Raw genomic sequence first — 13,747 nt, 5'->3', positions numbered from 1 at the left:
AATGATTACAGTTTCGTGCAGTAGTTTATATTATGCCCTAAGCCCCAGCCTCTGCATTATGTGAATTCCCTTGTTCTACTTGTTGTTGCAGTTTTGTGTTATTAAGGGTATTGGATAAAGAATTGAATTACTATCATAAGAGTCTTTGCATTGCTCTCAAATACTTGACTGAAATATCTGCCTTGTTACCATTGCAGAAGAGTTAGGATCAAATTCAGTAAATATTTCCTAATGCCACGCATTAAGCTGTCATCTTACGTATTTTGTTAGAACTTGCCAGCTTTGTAGCAGGGGTGGGAGTTGGTACTCATCTAAAAACATCCAGCAAATGAGCTCTTTGAGAGGTAGGTACTTTTACTGATTCATTTAGTAATGTGACTCTGCGAATATGTCTATACTGAACTAAAGTGTAGAAGTTATAATAGGGTTCAATTGCATGGAGAAGTAGTATTCGAATGACATGTAAAAACCTAAAAATGGTTTTCTGGCTCAATAATGTTATTTTTTGCAACAAAAAAACCTGTGAAGAACAGATTGCAGTCTGATTCTTCCAGGTTGTGTACATCTCAGGTTTCCCATTCCAATTTGAATGGAACAAGTAGTTTTTCCCTGTCATAGAATCATAGAATCGTTTGGGTTGGAAGGGACCTTTAAAGGTCATCTAGTCCAACCCCCCTGCCATGAGCAGGGACATCTTCAACTAGATCAGGTTGCTCAGAGCCCTGTCCAGCCTGACCTTGAATGTTTCTGGGAATGGGATATCTGCCTCCTCTCTGGGCAACCTGGACCAGGGTTTTGCCACCCTCAATGTGAAAAATTTCTCCCTTATGTCTAGTTTAAATCTCTTCTCTTTTAGTTTTAAACCATTACCCCTTGTCCTGTTGCAACAGGCCCTGCTTTGGTAAGCTATTTTATTAATGTGTGCTATGAAACAACTGCACCACCATCTTTCATCAGTGATTTTTCTAATGGATCTCTGGATCTATCCCACTGAATTTTGGAAGGTGGAAATGGAATTTACATCTGCCACTGGACCTCAGTTCTGCAGCTGAACCTGTTTCTATTTGTAAACCAGAAGACGATTCTAGATGAAAGCGCAGTTGAAGTGTGTTGAAATCCTCACACTACTAGTCTAGGTCCTTTTTGTCCACAGACTATGCCGTAGTTTGAGAAGCTTATAAAAACGCCTCGTGGGAAATGTAGAGAAATGTGTACTGATCATTAACTGTTCCACTGAATGCAGTTAAGAGTTTGTTCTGGTGTGGTCTCAGCTTTTTGTGCCTCCCCATCTTAGTTGTGTTTGGGAGCCATCTTCTATAAATGAAGGACAAAAGCAAATGAAAGACTACAATCTAAATAGTTTTTTCAAACAATCTAGCCCCATTTTTCCTTATGATTATTCATGTACAGATTTAGGACCTGTGTTCATGATTGGTATAGATTGACAAAGTGTCCGTTCTCAGTATGTAATAAGTTGCATGAAATTGTTTTTGTTCCCTGTCTGGAAGATTTCCAACCCAAGGAAGAGCTGGTGATATTTTCTCTTTCCGTGACAGTCTTAGATATAGTACAGTGGTGGAAAGAGATTGAGCCTATGTGGAGCACAGTAGCCATTCTTATTCAAACTGATGTCCTTTGCAACATTTATTCAACTCTTCTCTGTCTCTTAAAGGTATTGTTTCCTATTTTGATTATCAGGAGACTGGCTATTCTAATGCTTCACTGCTTCAGTTAGCTGACAAACCAGTTAATGGATTTTGCATTTGCACTCTCTGAGTATTCAGTTTTGCTCTTTTTTTTTATTCTCTTTGCTTAGTTCATGTTGAAATTCAGAAGTGCTATTTTTACTATGTTGGCCATTTTTGAAGTATTTGATCTTTTGTTAAAACAGGTTTTAGGTGGGCATTTGTGTTTTGTATTTCACTAGAAATGCCACAGGTAGTCAGCATCAGATTTCATCCTTTTTTCACCCTTTTTGTGGATTTTCCTTGAGGTAATGATGAGCCTTACTAGTTTGCAATTGCTTGCTCCTGCGTTTTACAAACATACTGTTTTGGAGCCTCTGAATTTTCTTCTTTTACAATTGCATTCAGTGAGTCTTCTCTTGTGTCAGAATCTGGCTTCTGCAACTGGTCTCATCCAAGATGCGTAAATTTCTTTTTCCTGTCTGAGAACAAAGTTTTAGAGACAGAAATTTAAGAAAAGCCTGTTTGTCTTTGACTCAGTAAAAGCTCGATGCTTCAATTCTTTGTTTTCTGGATTCTGACCCAAGCTGAATTATACCAGTCCAGGTGTGATGAACAAGCAGATCAGGCAGAGGACTCGGGAGCACTTTACAGAAGCTTACTAGGCACTGCGGTGTTCTTCATCTTTTCCTCTTTTCCTTTACACAAGCAAGTACATTGTATTTGGGGATGTCTACTACATTTCAACGCTGGCCAAGGGAGAAGAAAAGCTGTAAGCCGGATTTTACGTTCTTTCTATATCACAGACAACAGGTACTAACTGCAGTTTTCACTTTGCCTTCCCCTTGGCTCTTCCTAGATGAGCACTTCACCCCACTAGCCCACAGCTTCTGAGATTTGCACCTATTTCATGGGCGAGGAGCTAAAGAGTACGATAGGAGCCTTAGCTATTGACTGCAAAAGGAGCAGGCAAGGACGGAGTGGAGGGAGGAGTGGGAGAAAGAAAAGATGGGCTAGCAAAGACGAATATTCTGCCACTTCATTAGGGAGAGTTTGCAGAGGACTAGCTGGCACCTTAATGAATTCTGCTTTAGGATTTGCAGCATGACGAGGCTCTATGAAGCAACCCTGCTTTTTCACAGACTGCCCTGCAAATGTGCAGTTCAGGGAACTTGACAAGAGAGCGATAGGAAAATGAGTGATGGAGATGCTTTTGGTCACGTGTATTGTGCTTAACATCCCACTATTTTTCCTGATTGCCCCACTGGGGCTTAGAAGCGTGCAGTGTGTTGCATCTGCCCGCACTCCCTGCACTCTCTCTTTCGTAGCACTTGATAAGCACTTTTCCACAGAGTGAGATCTTTCATCATGAGACTAAAAGTTTGGTGGTGGGGTGTTGGTTGGGGGTTTTCTTTGAGTCGTCCTCCTCCCACAGTGTGTAATATGAGCCAGGATTCCTTCCACTGTCACGAACCCTGTACAGTAGGGATAACACAGAAGTTAGGATACAGAGGTGTTAAACAAGATGGCCTTTTCAACCAGTATAGCACTGGGGGGGATTTAGTTAATTTAGCTATCTAGTTAGATTACTCCTTTGCCCCAGTAAATCAGAAGCAGCTAGGCATCTGTTGTACAGTATTCATTTGGTTCAGAGGCCTGGGAGGACAGGTACCTGAAAGCATTTAATGGGACAGGAATTTTGAAGTGAGCTGTCGCGATACCATAAGATGTCAGCGTTTGCTGGAGTAGACCGTGAAGAGCACTGAAGGCAGCTCAGGGAGTAAGTAGAGAGAATTTGGTGTCAAAGTTTAACCTGGAAGTAACGACCCTCTCCGTCTGCCCAGATTTACAGCATTATGAATGTGAGTGGAATAGATAAAATAGCCCTGTCCAGTTAAAAAGCAGACTAGTGAGACAATTACAGTCCCTTTTTATAAGTCAATTAAAAGTTTATGGTCTTCCACAGGCTGTATGGGGGCAATAAAACTGTTATGTCCCATTCTAATGGGCACAGACTATACCACAAATGGGAAGTGGTAAGAAACGCAATACCCTTTCCCCCCCGTGACGTGTAATAGGATTAAACTCTTCTGGTCAGCCTTAAATGCCATGTTGTGATTCCCTGATACAGAGAGGAACACAATTATTAGATGTGGCACTTGCTATTCACTAAAGCAGGAGGCTACACCAGCAGCACTGTGACTCTCCCGCAGGCTTCTGCATAAAAATAAACCACACCCAAAGCCCTCAATAGCTCTGAAATATTCATCATGGTCACATTTAGAAACAGGCCTTTGACAGTTTTTAAGCTTACCTGTGGAGTGAGTGGGTAAGCTAGATTTTGGATTTAGAGGAAATTCATATGTCTAACATACTAACCTAGTTAGCTTCTTTTGAGCCCACTCAGCTTGTTGCAATATCTTTGATAATAAAGTCACAGTGTTAAGTTCTCCAGAGCATACATCATTGCTCTGAAATTCATTTGAAGTGTTACTCACAGGTAAGATAATTTCTGTATTCAACCATTTATAACTAACATACGTGTTTTTAAAAAATAGGAAAACATACAGATAATGTGTGTTTATGATTATATAGAATTCCCCAAATTTTAGGAACTGTTGAAATCTGTTGTCTGTCTTCACACCTAATATATATCTAAGGAATCCAGATTTCAAAGGGAGAAAGTATTATTTTCTAATATTACACAGGAAATCTATTGTAAAATCAGAATAGGAACATACAGATCTTACTTATCTGTTTTATATCTAAGTTAAAGGTTCCTTCTTCCTGTATGTTACATGCAGAGACTGCCTTGGTTCCACTTTTAAACAAATACTATGTTTATTACTCTCGTGTTATGATATTTACTTTATCTACGTAACAGCCTTTGGACTATTATCATTAATAAATGAGGCATACGATACTCTTTCTCCCTCAAAGTGCTCTTGTTCTATTTTTAGGAAAGAAGACATTTCCAGCATCTCTTGCCTCCACATGTAGTCTATCCCGTTTATTTTAGGTAACCTTAATATCTTCCTGATGACATACTAGCTTCTCTGTTTTCTTGGCTGAAAACACTGTGCTTGAGACTTTGTTTTCATTTACACAGCTGCCTTTTTGAAGTTCCTATGCTTTCTTATCCTTCATTGGGATGTTCTGTGAATAAATCCCAAATCTGATATTTAATTTTTCATGTCTCTCCTAATGTTTATGTGATGCTGCCTATATGCATGTCACTGGTTTTATCCCCAAATGTTTAAATTGTTTGTGAACAGAATGGATTCCTAGACACGTGCTTTAGAGTAGCTTTAGCATTGCCATCTATGTGGCTCTGAAATCAAATTTCAGAACACTTGTGCTGATTGTTCTCTAGGACTGTGTTGGCTTGAGCTGCCTGGTCACCAGTCTAATTCCCTCCATATTGTTGGCATTAGAAATAATTTTGAATGGGAGAGATACCTACTTACTGGTATCCAAGTCACATTCTTATGCAAGACTCTGGCTGCTTTCTACTCCTCCCCTTAATTTCTCAATTATTATGTCATTTCATAAAAAAATAATCAAGTAAAGATTTGTTTGCACATTTCTGGAAGATGCTATGTTAGAAGAATTTTTGCTTTTTAGGGGCAATTGTTTAGGACTTAATATTGCATGTGTTTCGTTCACCTATAAATGACTTTGGTTTGGAATCTTTTGAATATCCGTTTGATCTCATATTGGTTCCTGCTTGGGAACAGTATTGTTCTGTTCCATGGGAACAAATCTAGTAGAAAAATTTGCCACAGATTATTATATGATGTTTTCTGTTAACTGGTTTCAAAATTGATCTTAGGTTTTACTGTACCTGTAGTTATTGCATATTAGCTGACATATGCCATCCATTAGAAGAGAGATCGGCTTGATCTACACTCTGTTTTTTGATTTAATGGTAGTTTAACTATATGTTTTCTGAAACCTGTACATACTAAATCATATAGCTCCCAGCTGGGGTGTGCTGTATGAAGGATTTGTGAGATTGTCTATAATACTGCAGCTGCATCCACATAGAAAATTAATAATTATGAACTTGATCATTTTCTAAGGCATTTGACTTAGGCAGCAAATTTCTCAGGAAATGGAAAGGTCAGAAGTTAAAAATATTCTTTTTAAGCATTTCTCTATGTTGACAGAATTTCACAGCAGTGATAGATTTTGTGGGGTTTTATTTGCTGTAACGCACACTGCTTTTGTTATTGGTTTTGTTTTCATAGGATTTATATTTCACTGGGGTATCTCTGCACCTAGGACCACCCACAAGGGGCTGAGCTGTGAATTATCATTCATTTTTCTGTGCTTGACAACCTGTTTGTTACCTTTTATTAATGCGGTGCTGTTTCTTACAATAAAAGGAAGAGAGCTTGGTTTGCGGTTCTCAGTCTGAGGTCCTGTCCAGGATGGAAACTGCTGCTATATTTTCTTAGCCCTGTATAAACTACCTATGACCAGATGTTAAATACAATCTGTTCAGATGAATTTCAAGTTTCATAGTTTATCGTAAAAGAAAAAAAAAAAATCACTCATGTCTTGTTTTACCTGTGAGGGCTGAGCACCCATGATGGCAGAGAAGCGCTTCTGGAGAGCTCTGCGACCTTGGCAAATAACACTTCAAAGAAGGTGTCACCTTCACTACACATGACACTTCATGGCAAAATGGAGGCTGTCAGGTTGTGCATCTTTTCTGGTATTCTTTCCTCTGGCTCAGCTCTGTGTGGATAGATGTTGTATCTAAACTCTTTGGTGATCTGCCACAGAGCTTTTTTAGCAATCAGTTACAGGGTTTTCTGCTTAGAGGTTGATGGTGCACATCTGTTGTCTCACAAAAGAAGTCTGCAGCTCTGCTTTGTACACAGGCACGGATACTTCCTCTCATCAGCAACATCTACCCATTTATAGCTGGTTAATTATGGAAGCTGAACACAGCTCCTGCAGCAATCTTTGCTCATGTCAGTGAGAAGTAGCAGTTAGAGAAAAGGCATTTCTTTTCTTCTTTCTCTTTTCCAAACCAAACTGAAGCTTTTTCCAGCTTGCTGTTGTGCGTATCTGCAAGCTGTTCAGTCATCTGTGTGTAGCCAAATAATCTTGACTCCTGCTGCATGGTATCCTGACAGTCCAGCTGTTCAGAAAGAGCTTAGACCACAGTTTCTTTGATGCATGCAGGAACGAATGGGCACAGAGGCATCTCTTCTTCCATATCCGTAGTTGAGATCACGCTCAGCCCACTATGGAGTCCCTGGGCAATACAGGGTGAAGTCCAAGGCCCTTGACACTCTCCTGTCTAGCTAGAGACCTCGGGCTTCTGGCGCTGGTGTACTTTGCCTTGCACTACGACAATAAATAAGTATCAGTAACACAGTCTAGGTTGTAGCAAAACAGAAGGAATTTTTATATTCACCTGTTATGAGGATCTAAGGCATTCAACAAATTTTATAACCTCACACCATTAATTTTTACAGCCTCCATTGCCTCTGTTGTTTGTATATTGCTAATTCTACCGTTGCCTTGTACGCCACTCCACAGCTACTGCTCCAGACCCTGCGATTCTGGGGACAGATGCAGGATCTAAGCCTTGCTCCTGCCAAGCTTTCTAAAAGCAGTTCATCCCAAGGTCTCCACTGTGCTGGCACCAGCTCCGCAGAGGCAGGGACAGAGATGGCAGGATTTATTCAAGTGTGAGCTCCAGCCCATTCCCTTTGCTTTCTAGCAGTGACATACAAACCAACCCGTGTTGGTTTGGGAAAGTGAGAGTATATCAGCCTCAACATATGTTTTGCTTTTTTCCTTAGTGAAATACTTTTCCTTCCTGGGTATTAGCAAGGTATTGAACAAATACAGTAGTCTCCTGATGTTTATCTGACCACATGAATAAAAAGATCTTTTGTGGGTTTTGTTTGGTTGTTTTTTTTTTGTTTTGGTCTTCTGTTTGTTCGTCTGTTTTAGAAAAAGGTCTGTGTGGATATTTTCTGGGGTTTTTTTTTTGCAATTTGTAACGTTCAATGAATGTTAAATTTAATACAAAAACATTTTACAAATCCATTTATAAAATGTAAAAGCCAAGAACCACTAAAACAACAAGGTATTATTTTAATATCTACGAGAAAGATTTAATTTATTCCATCCTAAAATAGATTCCATCCTAAAATAGATTCTATTCTTTGTTATTGTTGCCAATGCAATTGCTTACAAATCAATCTGATTTGGGGAGAAAATGGCTACCTTAAACTGAAGCTAGATGCTGCCACCCATCGGCTTGAGCTACACTCTGCTTTTTGATTTAATGGTAGTTTAACTATATGTTTTCTGAAACCTGTACATACTAAATCATATAGCTCCCAGCTGGGGTGTGCTGTATGAAGGATTTGTGAGATTGTCTATAATACTGCAGCTGCATCCACATAGAAAATTAATAATTATGAACTTAATCATTTTCTAAGGCATTTGACTTAGGCAGCAAAGTAGGTTTTTAGGCCAACCTTTGCACCAAGACTGAAATCAGGTGCCCAGGACGACCCAGGTATGTCAGCTGCTCTGTCTGCTCCATTGCTGTGACAATACTTCTGTTAAAAACCTCTCTTCCTCTCTCTAATTTTAGAGACTGTTTTTAAAAAAAAAAACAAAAACAAAAACCACAAACTAGGTAGCAGAAAATGGGTGGTCAGCCTGGAGGGAATTATCTAGGTTGGTAACAGTGTATTAAGCTTTGTGGTTCTCATTAAGATTAATGAGGATCATGGGAAAATAAATTCATTCCTGAAACTGTTGTGGCATTCTCAGCTCTGTGCCTTGAATCAATGAAAATATGTCATAAGGGCCCATTTCCTTATATCAGGGAATTTAGATGGGAAAACTTCATCTCCCCCTGAGTGAGAGTGGTGGCCTGGCCCCTCAGCAGAGCTCCATTCACCTGTGTTCTGCACAGGCTTTAGAGGTTGTAGATCCTGCCTGTGTGAAGAGGAGGGATATATTCATGTCATTATCATGCTAAATATTTGTTACCCTTGACACTCAGGTTCCTGCCGAGAGCCATGTTTTCTAGCTGTGGGTTCTGCTAGCTCAGAAATAAAGGTCTGCAGTATAAACACTGGTACAGCAGGAGGATGCTGTGCAGGAGCAGTTTCTGGCATCCTGCGGTGTGTGAAGTACAGAGTTTGGTTGCTCTCCCTTGATTGTCTTCATAGCAAAACAGGAGTTTGGTAACAACAGAGATTATTCTGGGTGCTCGTCCTGGAAAATGTCTTCATTTCCAGAATGTGTTAATCTAGGAAATAATTACTGCTGCTTTTCTGGTTGCCGTTTAGCCAATTCTGCCTGTTTAAGACATAGTCGAAATAAATTAGAAGTGACATAAGCCAAAGATTTTGTGGTTGTGTGAACAGAGGCCAGGAATGTGCATCTGATCACTCGTTCCTTTTGATTCTGTAATTTGTGTTTAGGAATTGAAGTAGTGAAGGAATCTATCCTCTTATTTCTGGCTGGGGGAGAAGTACCCCTGTTTTTCTATGGAAGCTGTAAAAAGAGTGTTTACACTTGGTAGGAGCAATTTTTACCCACAGCCTGTGCTTTTTGTAAGACCCTTCCCGAAGCTTTTAGGAAGAAAGGTATTTGCTGGATATTCTTGACCAGCTTGGTTTACCTGCTTTCCTTCCACCTGACAGCAGCAGTGGGTCTGTTGCTGTGATTCAGACTACGGCTCAGCCAAATGCCTCCCCTGCTGCTACCATAAAAGCCAAGAGCCAGCTATGTAGTGAGCTGACCTGTAAGTCTCCTGTAAATTCCTAACCCCCCACAGCTTCCTCGTCTTCACCAGCTTTCTCTGCTGGTAGGACGTGCGTGCTGCAGGGCTGGCTGAGCAGCAGTCCAGCAGGCTCAGCTGGAGGAGCTGAGCTTACTTACCGCGTCCTGGGGGTCGATGGCGAGGCTCACCTGCACTCTTTCGTAGTGTTCAGCTCCCTGATGTCACAATCAGCAGAAACATGAGTCCCCACGGACATTGCATCGATTTTGGTTGCATCTATCTTCAGCTTCAGGACTGACATGAAAGGACCAAGAAGGGTAGTTATGCTGAGTGTGAGAACAGCTGCACTGGTTTTGGACTCAGACTATGTGGTTGTGTCTCACCTTGCTGATGTAGTGAAACCTCAGGTACCCCTGCTGAGGCCTGGCACTCACTTTAACTCATGGCATGTGTTTCAGGTTCCCTCTCGGCACCTTCTCAAATATGAGACTTGGCGGTCTGGGACCTCACCTAATTCCCTTGTTTTTAGCCCCAGTACAAATGTCACTCTGCAGGAATGTCTCTTGTTTTCAGTGGACTTGCCCAGTCCAGCTATCATAATTTTCCTGGTCCATATTACGTCACTGAGCTATTACTTTCCAAGTTGTATCTGTAGCGTGTAAATAGCTTAATGGACTGATGGTGTTATGAGTCCTAAGAGCAAATTCTCAACTTCTTAGTGAATCAGAAAACAGCTTGGTAAATGTGCATTTAATAGTAGGATATTTTGAAAGGGATGCAATGGCCGAGTGCCCAAGATGAAGGTCAGAGGAAATACCTAGAAGCAACAAAAGTATTGTGGATCTTGTTTCCATCTTCATTAGATAGTCTTACCTTGGATGCTGAAGCTTCTCGGTAGAAGGAAGGAGGAGAGAGTCCTCTGCCTTGCTGGCTGCTGTATTTGGCAGCTAACATGAGGAGAGATAATGAACACATGGTTTAGTTGCCCAATGAAAGCAGGTATTCAGGTTCTTGGAAACCCTACTTGCCTTTGTCTCCATAAATTCCAGGATCTGCTACTTCTGTGACATTCTGATCAACTAAAAAATGAAGTAAAAAAAAAAAAAAAAACACCCCAAACAAAACCCCACCTTTCTGGTCAAAGCAAAGTTACTTAAAAATATGTATACTGGAAAGCTTGGGAATTTGGAACATGGATCCGAAATTCTGGCAGGGAGATTTACCTCAAAATTAGAGTTACTCTGAGAAGTTTGTATAACAGCAAGTATGATGTCTAAAGCGCAACTTAAAGATTAATATAGTAATATTACTACTAATTAATCAGGATTGGTATTTTTCTGGTACTCTGTCAGTACTTTCTCTGCCAGTGCAAACAATCTGTGTGTGGAGGTTCCGGGCTCAGTATAAGCACAATGGCATTGTTGACCTGGGTGCGATTTCAACTGCAACTATGCCTCTTGTTTATAAGAGGAAAAGGGAGGAGTATATTGATTTCTTCTACACAAAGAGCTGAATTCCAGAAGCGTTAATTTAATATTCAAATGTGTTTAATGTGTTTTTGCATGTACAGGGATGGATAATAGAGAGAGAAGAGAATTTATCTTTACTTGAATAATTACTCCTGATTATTTACAATATAACAGACGATGGACTAAATAAGCTTTGTTTCCCTCCTGCAGCCTCCTCCTCAGATATATGATAAACAGCTGGATGAAAGGGAACATACAATTGAGGAGTGGAAAGGTAATTGCAGTTTAGAATTATATATGAAGGGATGTTTCAGTGGCAAAATGGCCACATCCCACCACCAAGCGCGTCTGTGGAAAACTAAAAGTATTCCTTTGACATGAAGAACTGACACTATCCCTACGAGCTGTAGCTTTGGTACCGAAAATACAAGAAATGTCTTGAGGACTATCATTATCTACACAAGTTAATGTTAACACAGGAGGTGCAAATTCCAGTGCGTTATTGAAATCTAAAGATATCATCTGGAGAACAGAATACTGTTCAGCAGGACGAGGCACCAGAATTTTACCCAGAGTAAAAAGCACTGTATTACTGTGCTGCTTCATTTCTAGATAGTGTTCTAGTTTAACCCTATTTGTCTCAACTCAGCTCCGAAAAGAGATGATAGGAGAGGAGGGGAATGGAAGACTTAGGTCTTAGGAAGGTCTTAGGTGAGTAGAGTTGTCAGACTCATGAAAACAAGGTAGGGCAGACCTAGGGAGCTCGTGACAGGGCCATGACACTGTGTTTCACGATAGTTGTTTTGTTCCTGATGACAGGCACTGGCTCCTGTTTGTAACTGTTGCAATTCTCTCTTCCAGAACTCATCTACAAAGAAGTAATGAATTCTGAAGAAAAGACTAAAAATGGCGTAGTAAAAGGACAGCCTTCTCCTTCAGGTACTCGGCCCCATTGAATAACTTCAATGTGTTTTCTGTACTGACAAAAAGAGAGCGGACGTAGATGAAGCACTTGGGCTACGCTTGCAGTTATGTAGACCAATTAAGAAGTTTTTATGAAATCCAGCACTTCTAATGGGTTGACTTGGATTAGCTGCGCTCCCAGCGTCATGTTGTTGATACTTAAAAACTGGTCTGCTCGCTATTTGAGATATAGTTGTTCTGGTATTTTCTATGGAAGGAGCTGTGGTTACAGATTATATTCGTGTGGGTGGGAAGGCTTATCTCACACTATTATTATTATGCTGCTTATGGATGGATAACTGAACTAATACTCTGCTAGCTGATGGAAGCAAAACTGGTGATGTTAACATGTACCCATCTGTCGGACACATGACACTGCACCCCTCCCATGTAAGCATTTGGTACCCACTCTGGTAGTCGATCCTTTCAGAAGTCTGGTAACATTAGAACGTCTTGCTGACAAGCCTGGTTACACTTCCATGACAAGGGAAAGTTGTTTTCAAACACAGATTCTTAAAGTCCTGTCACAAAAAAAAAAAAAAAAACAACTGAATTTTATCTGAGGAAAATTCACATCAGCAGTCTTTCCACAGAAATACAAACCGCGACTGCCGCTATACAGAAATACATATTTGTGAAGGTACGCTTTCACTGGCAGACTTGAAGTGCCCAGATTTTGAGCACACTGTTCCAGTAGCGTTTATGGGTAAAACTACCTTCTGCAGAGCCTTTCCTCAAAGTAAAATCATTTATTTCAGTGTTCTCTGTCTATTTTCAGAGAGATTTTTTTTTTGCATTCTCACTTTTCACTTGCTGCTGAGCTAACTTAATGTTAGAACAAGAATGCATCATTAGTAACTAACAGGACAAGTGGAAACATGTCAAAAATGGAGGAAGTGAATAGAATGCTGGATGGTAATATTACAGCACTAGCACTGCACCTGGATTTTGACATCGATGAAGTAAGATAGTGAAAATAATCCACTGTGTTCTTGCCGAGTAGCAAACAAAATACAGGACTTGCAGATTTAATTTAACAAACTACTGTAACCACCACTGAAAAGAAATCTGGGGCCCTGACAAGTATCTGATAAATCCTCACCCTTAAACCTCTCTGCCCTACAGAACGGTGGTTGCAGTCTGATTTATGATCAAGAAACATTGTAGTTGCTCGTTTCAGGAATAAACTACCCAGGGGTTTCTTTATGTATTCCTATGTTCTAGTTTTCCTATGTGGAAGGTTTTTATTGTTTATGTAAAACGTTTCTGAACATACAAAGTTGTAATTTCTTACCTTTCTTTTGCTGTTCCCTTTTGACTGTTCTTGGATTGCTAGGCACCAACGAGTACAGCAACTATTTAAAAATGCCTCTGAGATGAGGTTGTTTTATGAAAAAGTAGATTTCCTGTTTTTTCATCACTTTGTGCACGTGATTTAATTTTTTTTCAACTGAAAGAATGAGGGAAAACGAGTCACCAGTTCCGAGCATAAGGGAAATGAGGGAGACGCTGCGCACACGTTGCTCTTTGGTCAGGTTCTTGGCAAGAATTCAGAAGGCTAAGATTTCACGCTCTATCAATAATCATAGCAAGCAAAATGGAGATGAGTTTCCATGATTACTTGATCAGAGCTTTTGGGGACACTGCTGAAGTTGACCGGGGATAATAGTTGCCCATCCATAGTGCAGGCTACTTAGAGTGCCTGTGTATCAGGGTGTCAGTCACTTAGTGCTTCTTCTTGTCCTGTGAAGAATTATTTAATACAACATACAAGCTTGAAATGTGGGGCTTGGGGGGAACATCAAGTGTCCCTCGAGTTCACGTCCAACAAACAAAATCAACCGCTTCTAAAACTGTTC

General features: G+C 40.3%; 1 protein-coding gene across 4 annotated transcripts in view; it reads left to right on the top strand.

Annotated features, from left to right (window-relative positions):
• Window positions 1-13,747, top strand: part of MAPK10 (mitogen-activated protein kinase 10) — a gene marked incomplete at both ends in the record, with an annotated part of 82,550 nt that overhangs the window by 64,337 nt on the left and 4,466 nt on the right. For all 4 annotated transcript variants that reach the window (XM_081998953.1, XM_081998955.1, XM_081998954.1 and 1 more), the window contains 2 exons: window positions 11,136-11,199; window positions 11,787-11,864. In XM_081998953.1, coding sequence (XP_081855079.1) covers window positions 11,136-11,199; window positions 11,787-11,864 — 142 coding nt within the window. The remainder of the gene's footprint in view (window positions 1-11,135; window positions 11,200-11,786; window positions 11,865-13,747) is intronic.

This window comes from Phaethon aethereus (assembly GCF_964289735.1).
Source record: "Phaethon aethereus genome assembly, chromosome: 4".
NCBI lineage: Eukaryota > Metazoa > Chordata > Aves > Phaethontiformes > Phaethontidae > Phaethon > Phaethon aethereus.
The sequence above is the reverse complement of the archived record's forward strand: the minus strand, read 5'-3'. Positions and strand labels throughout refer to the sequence as shown.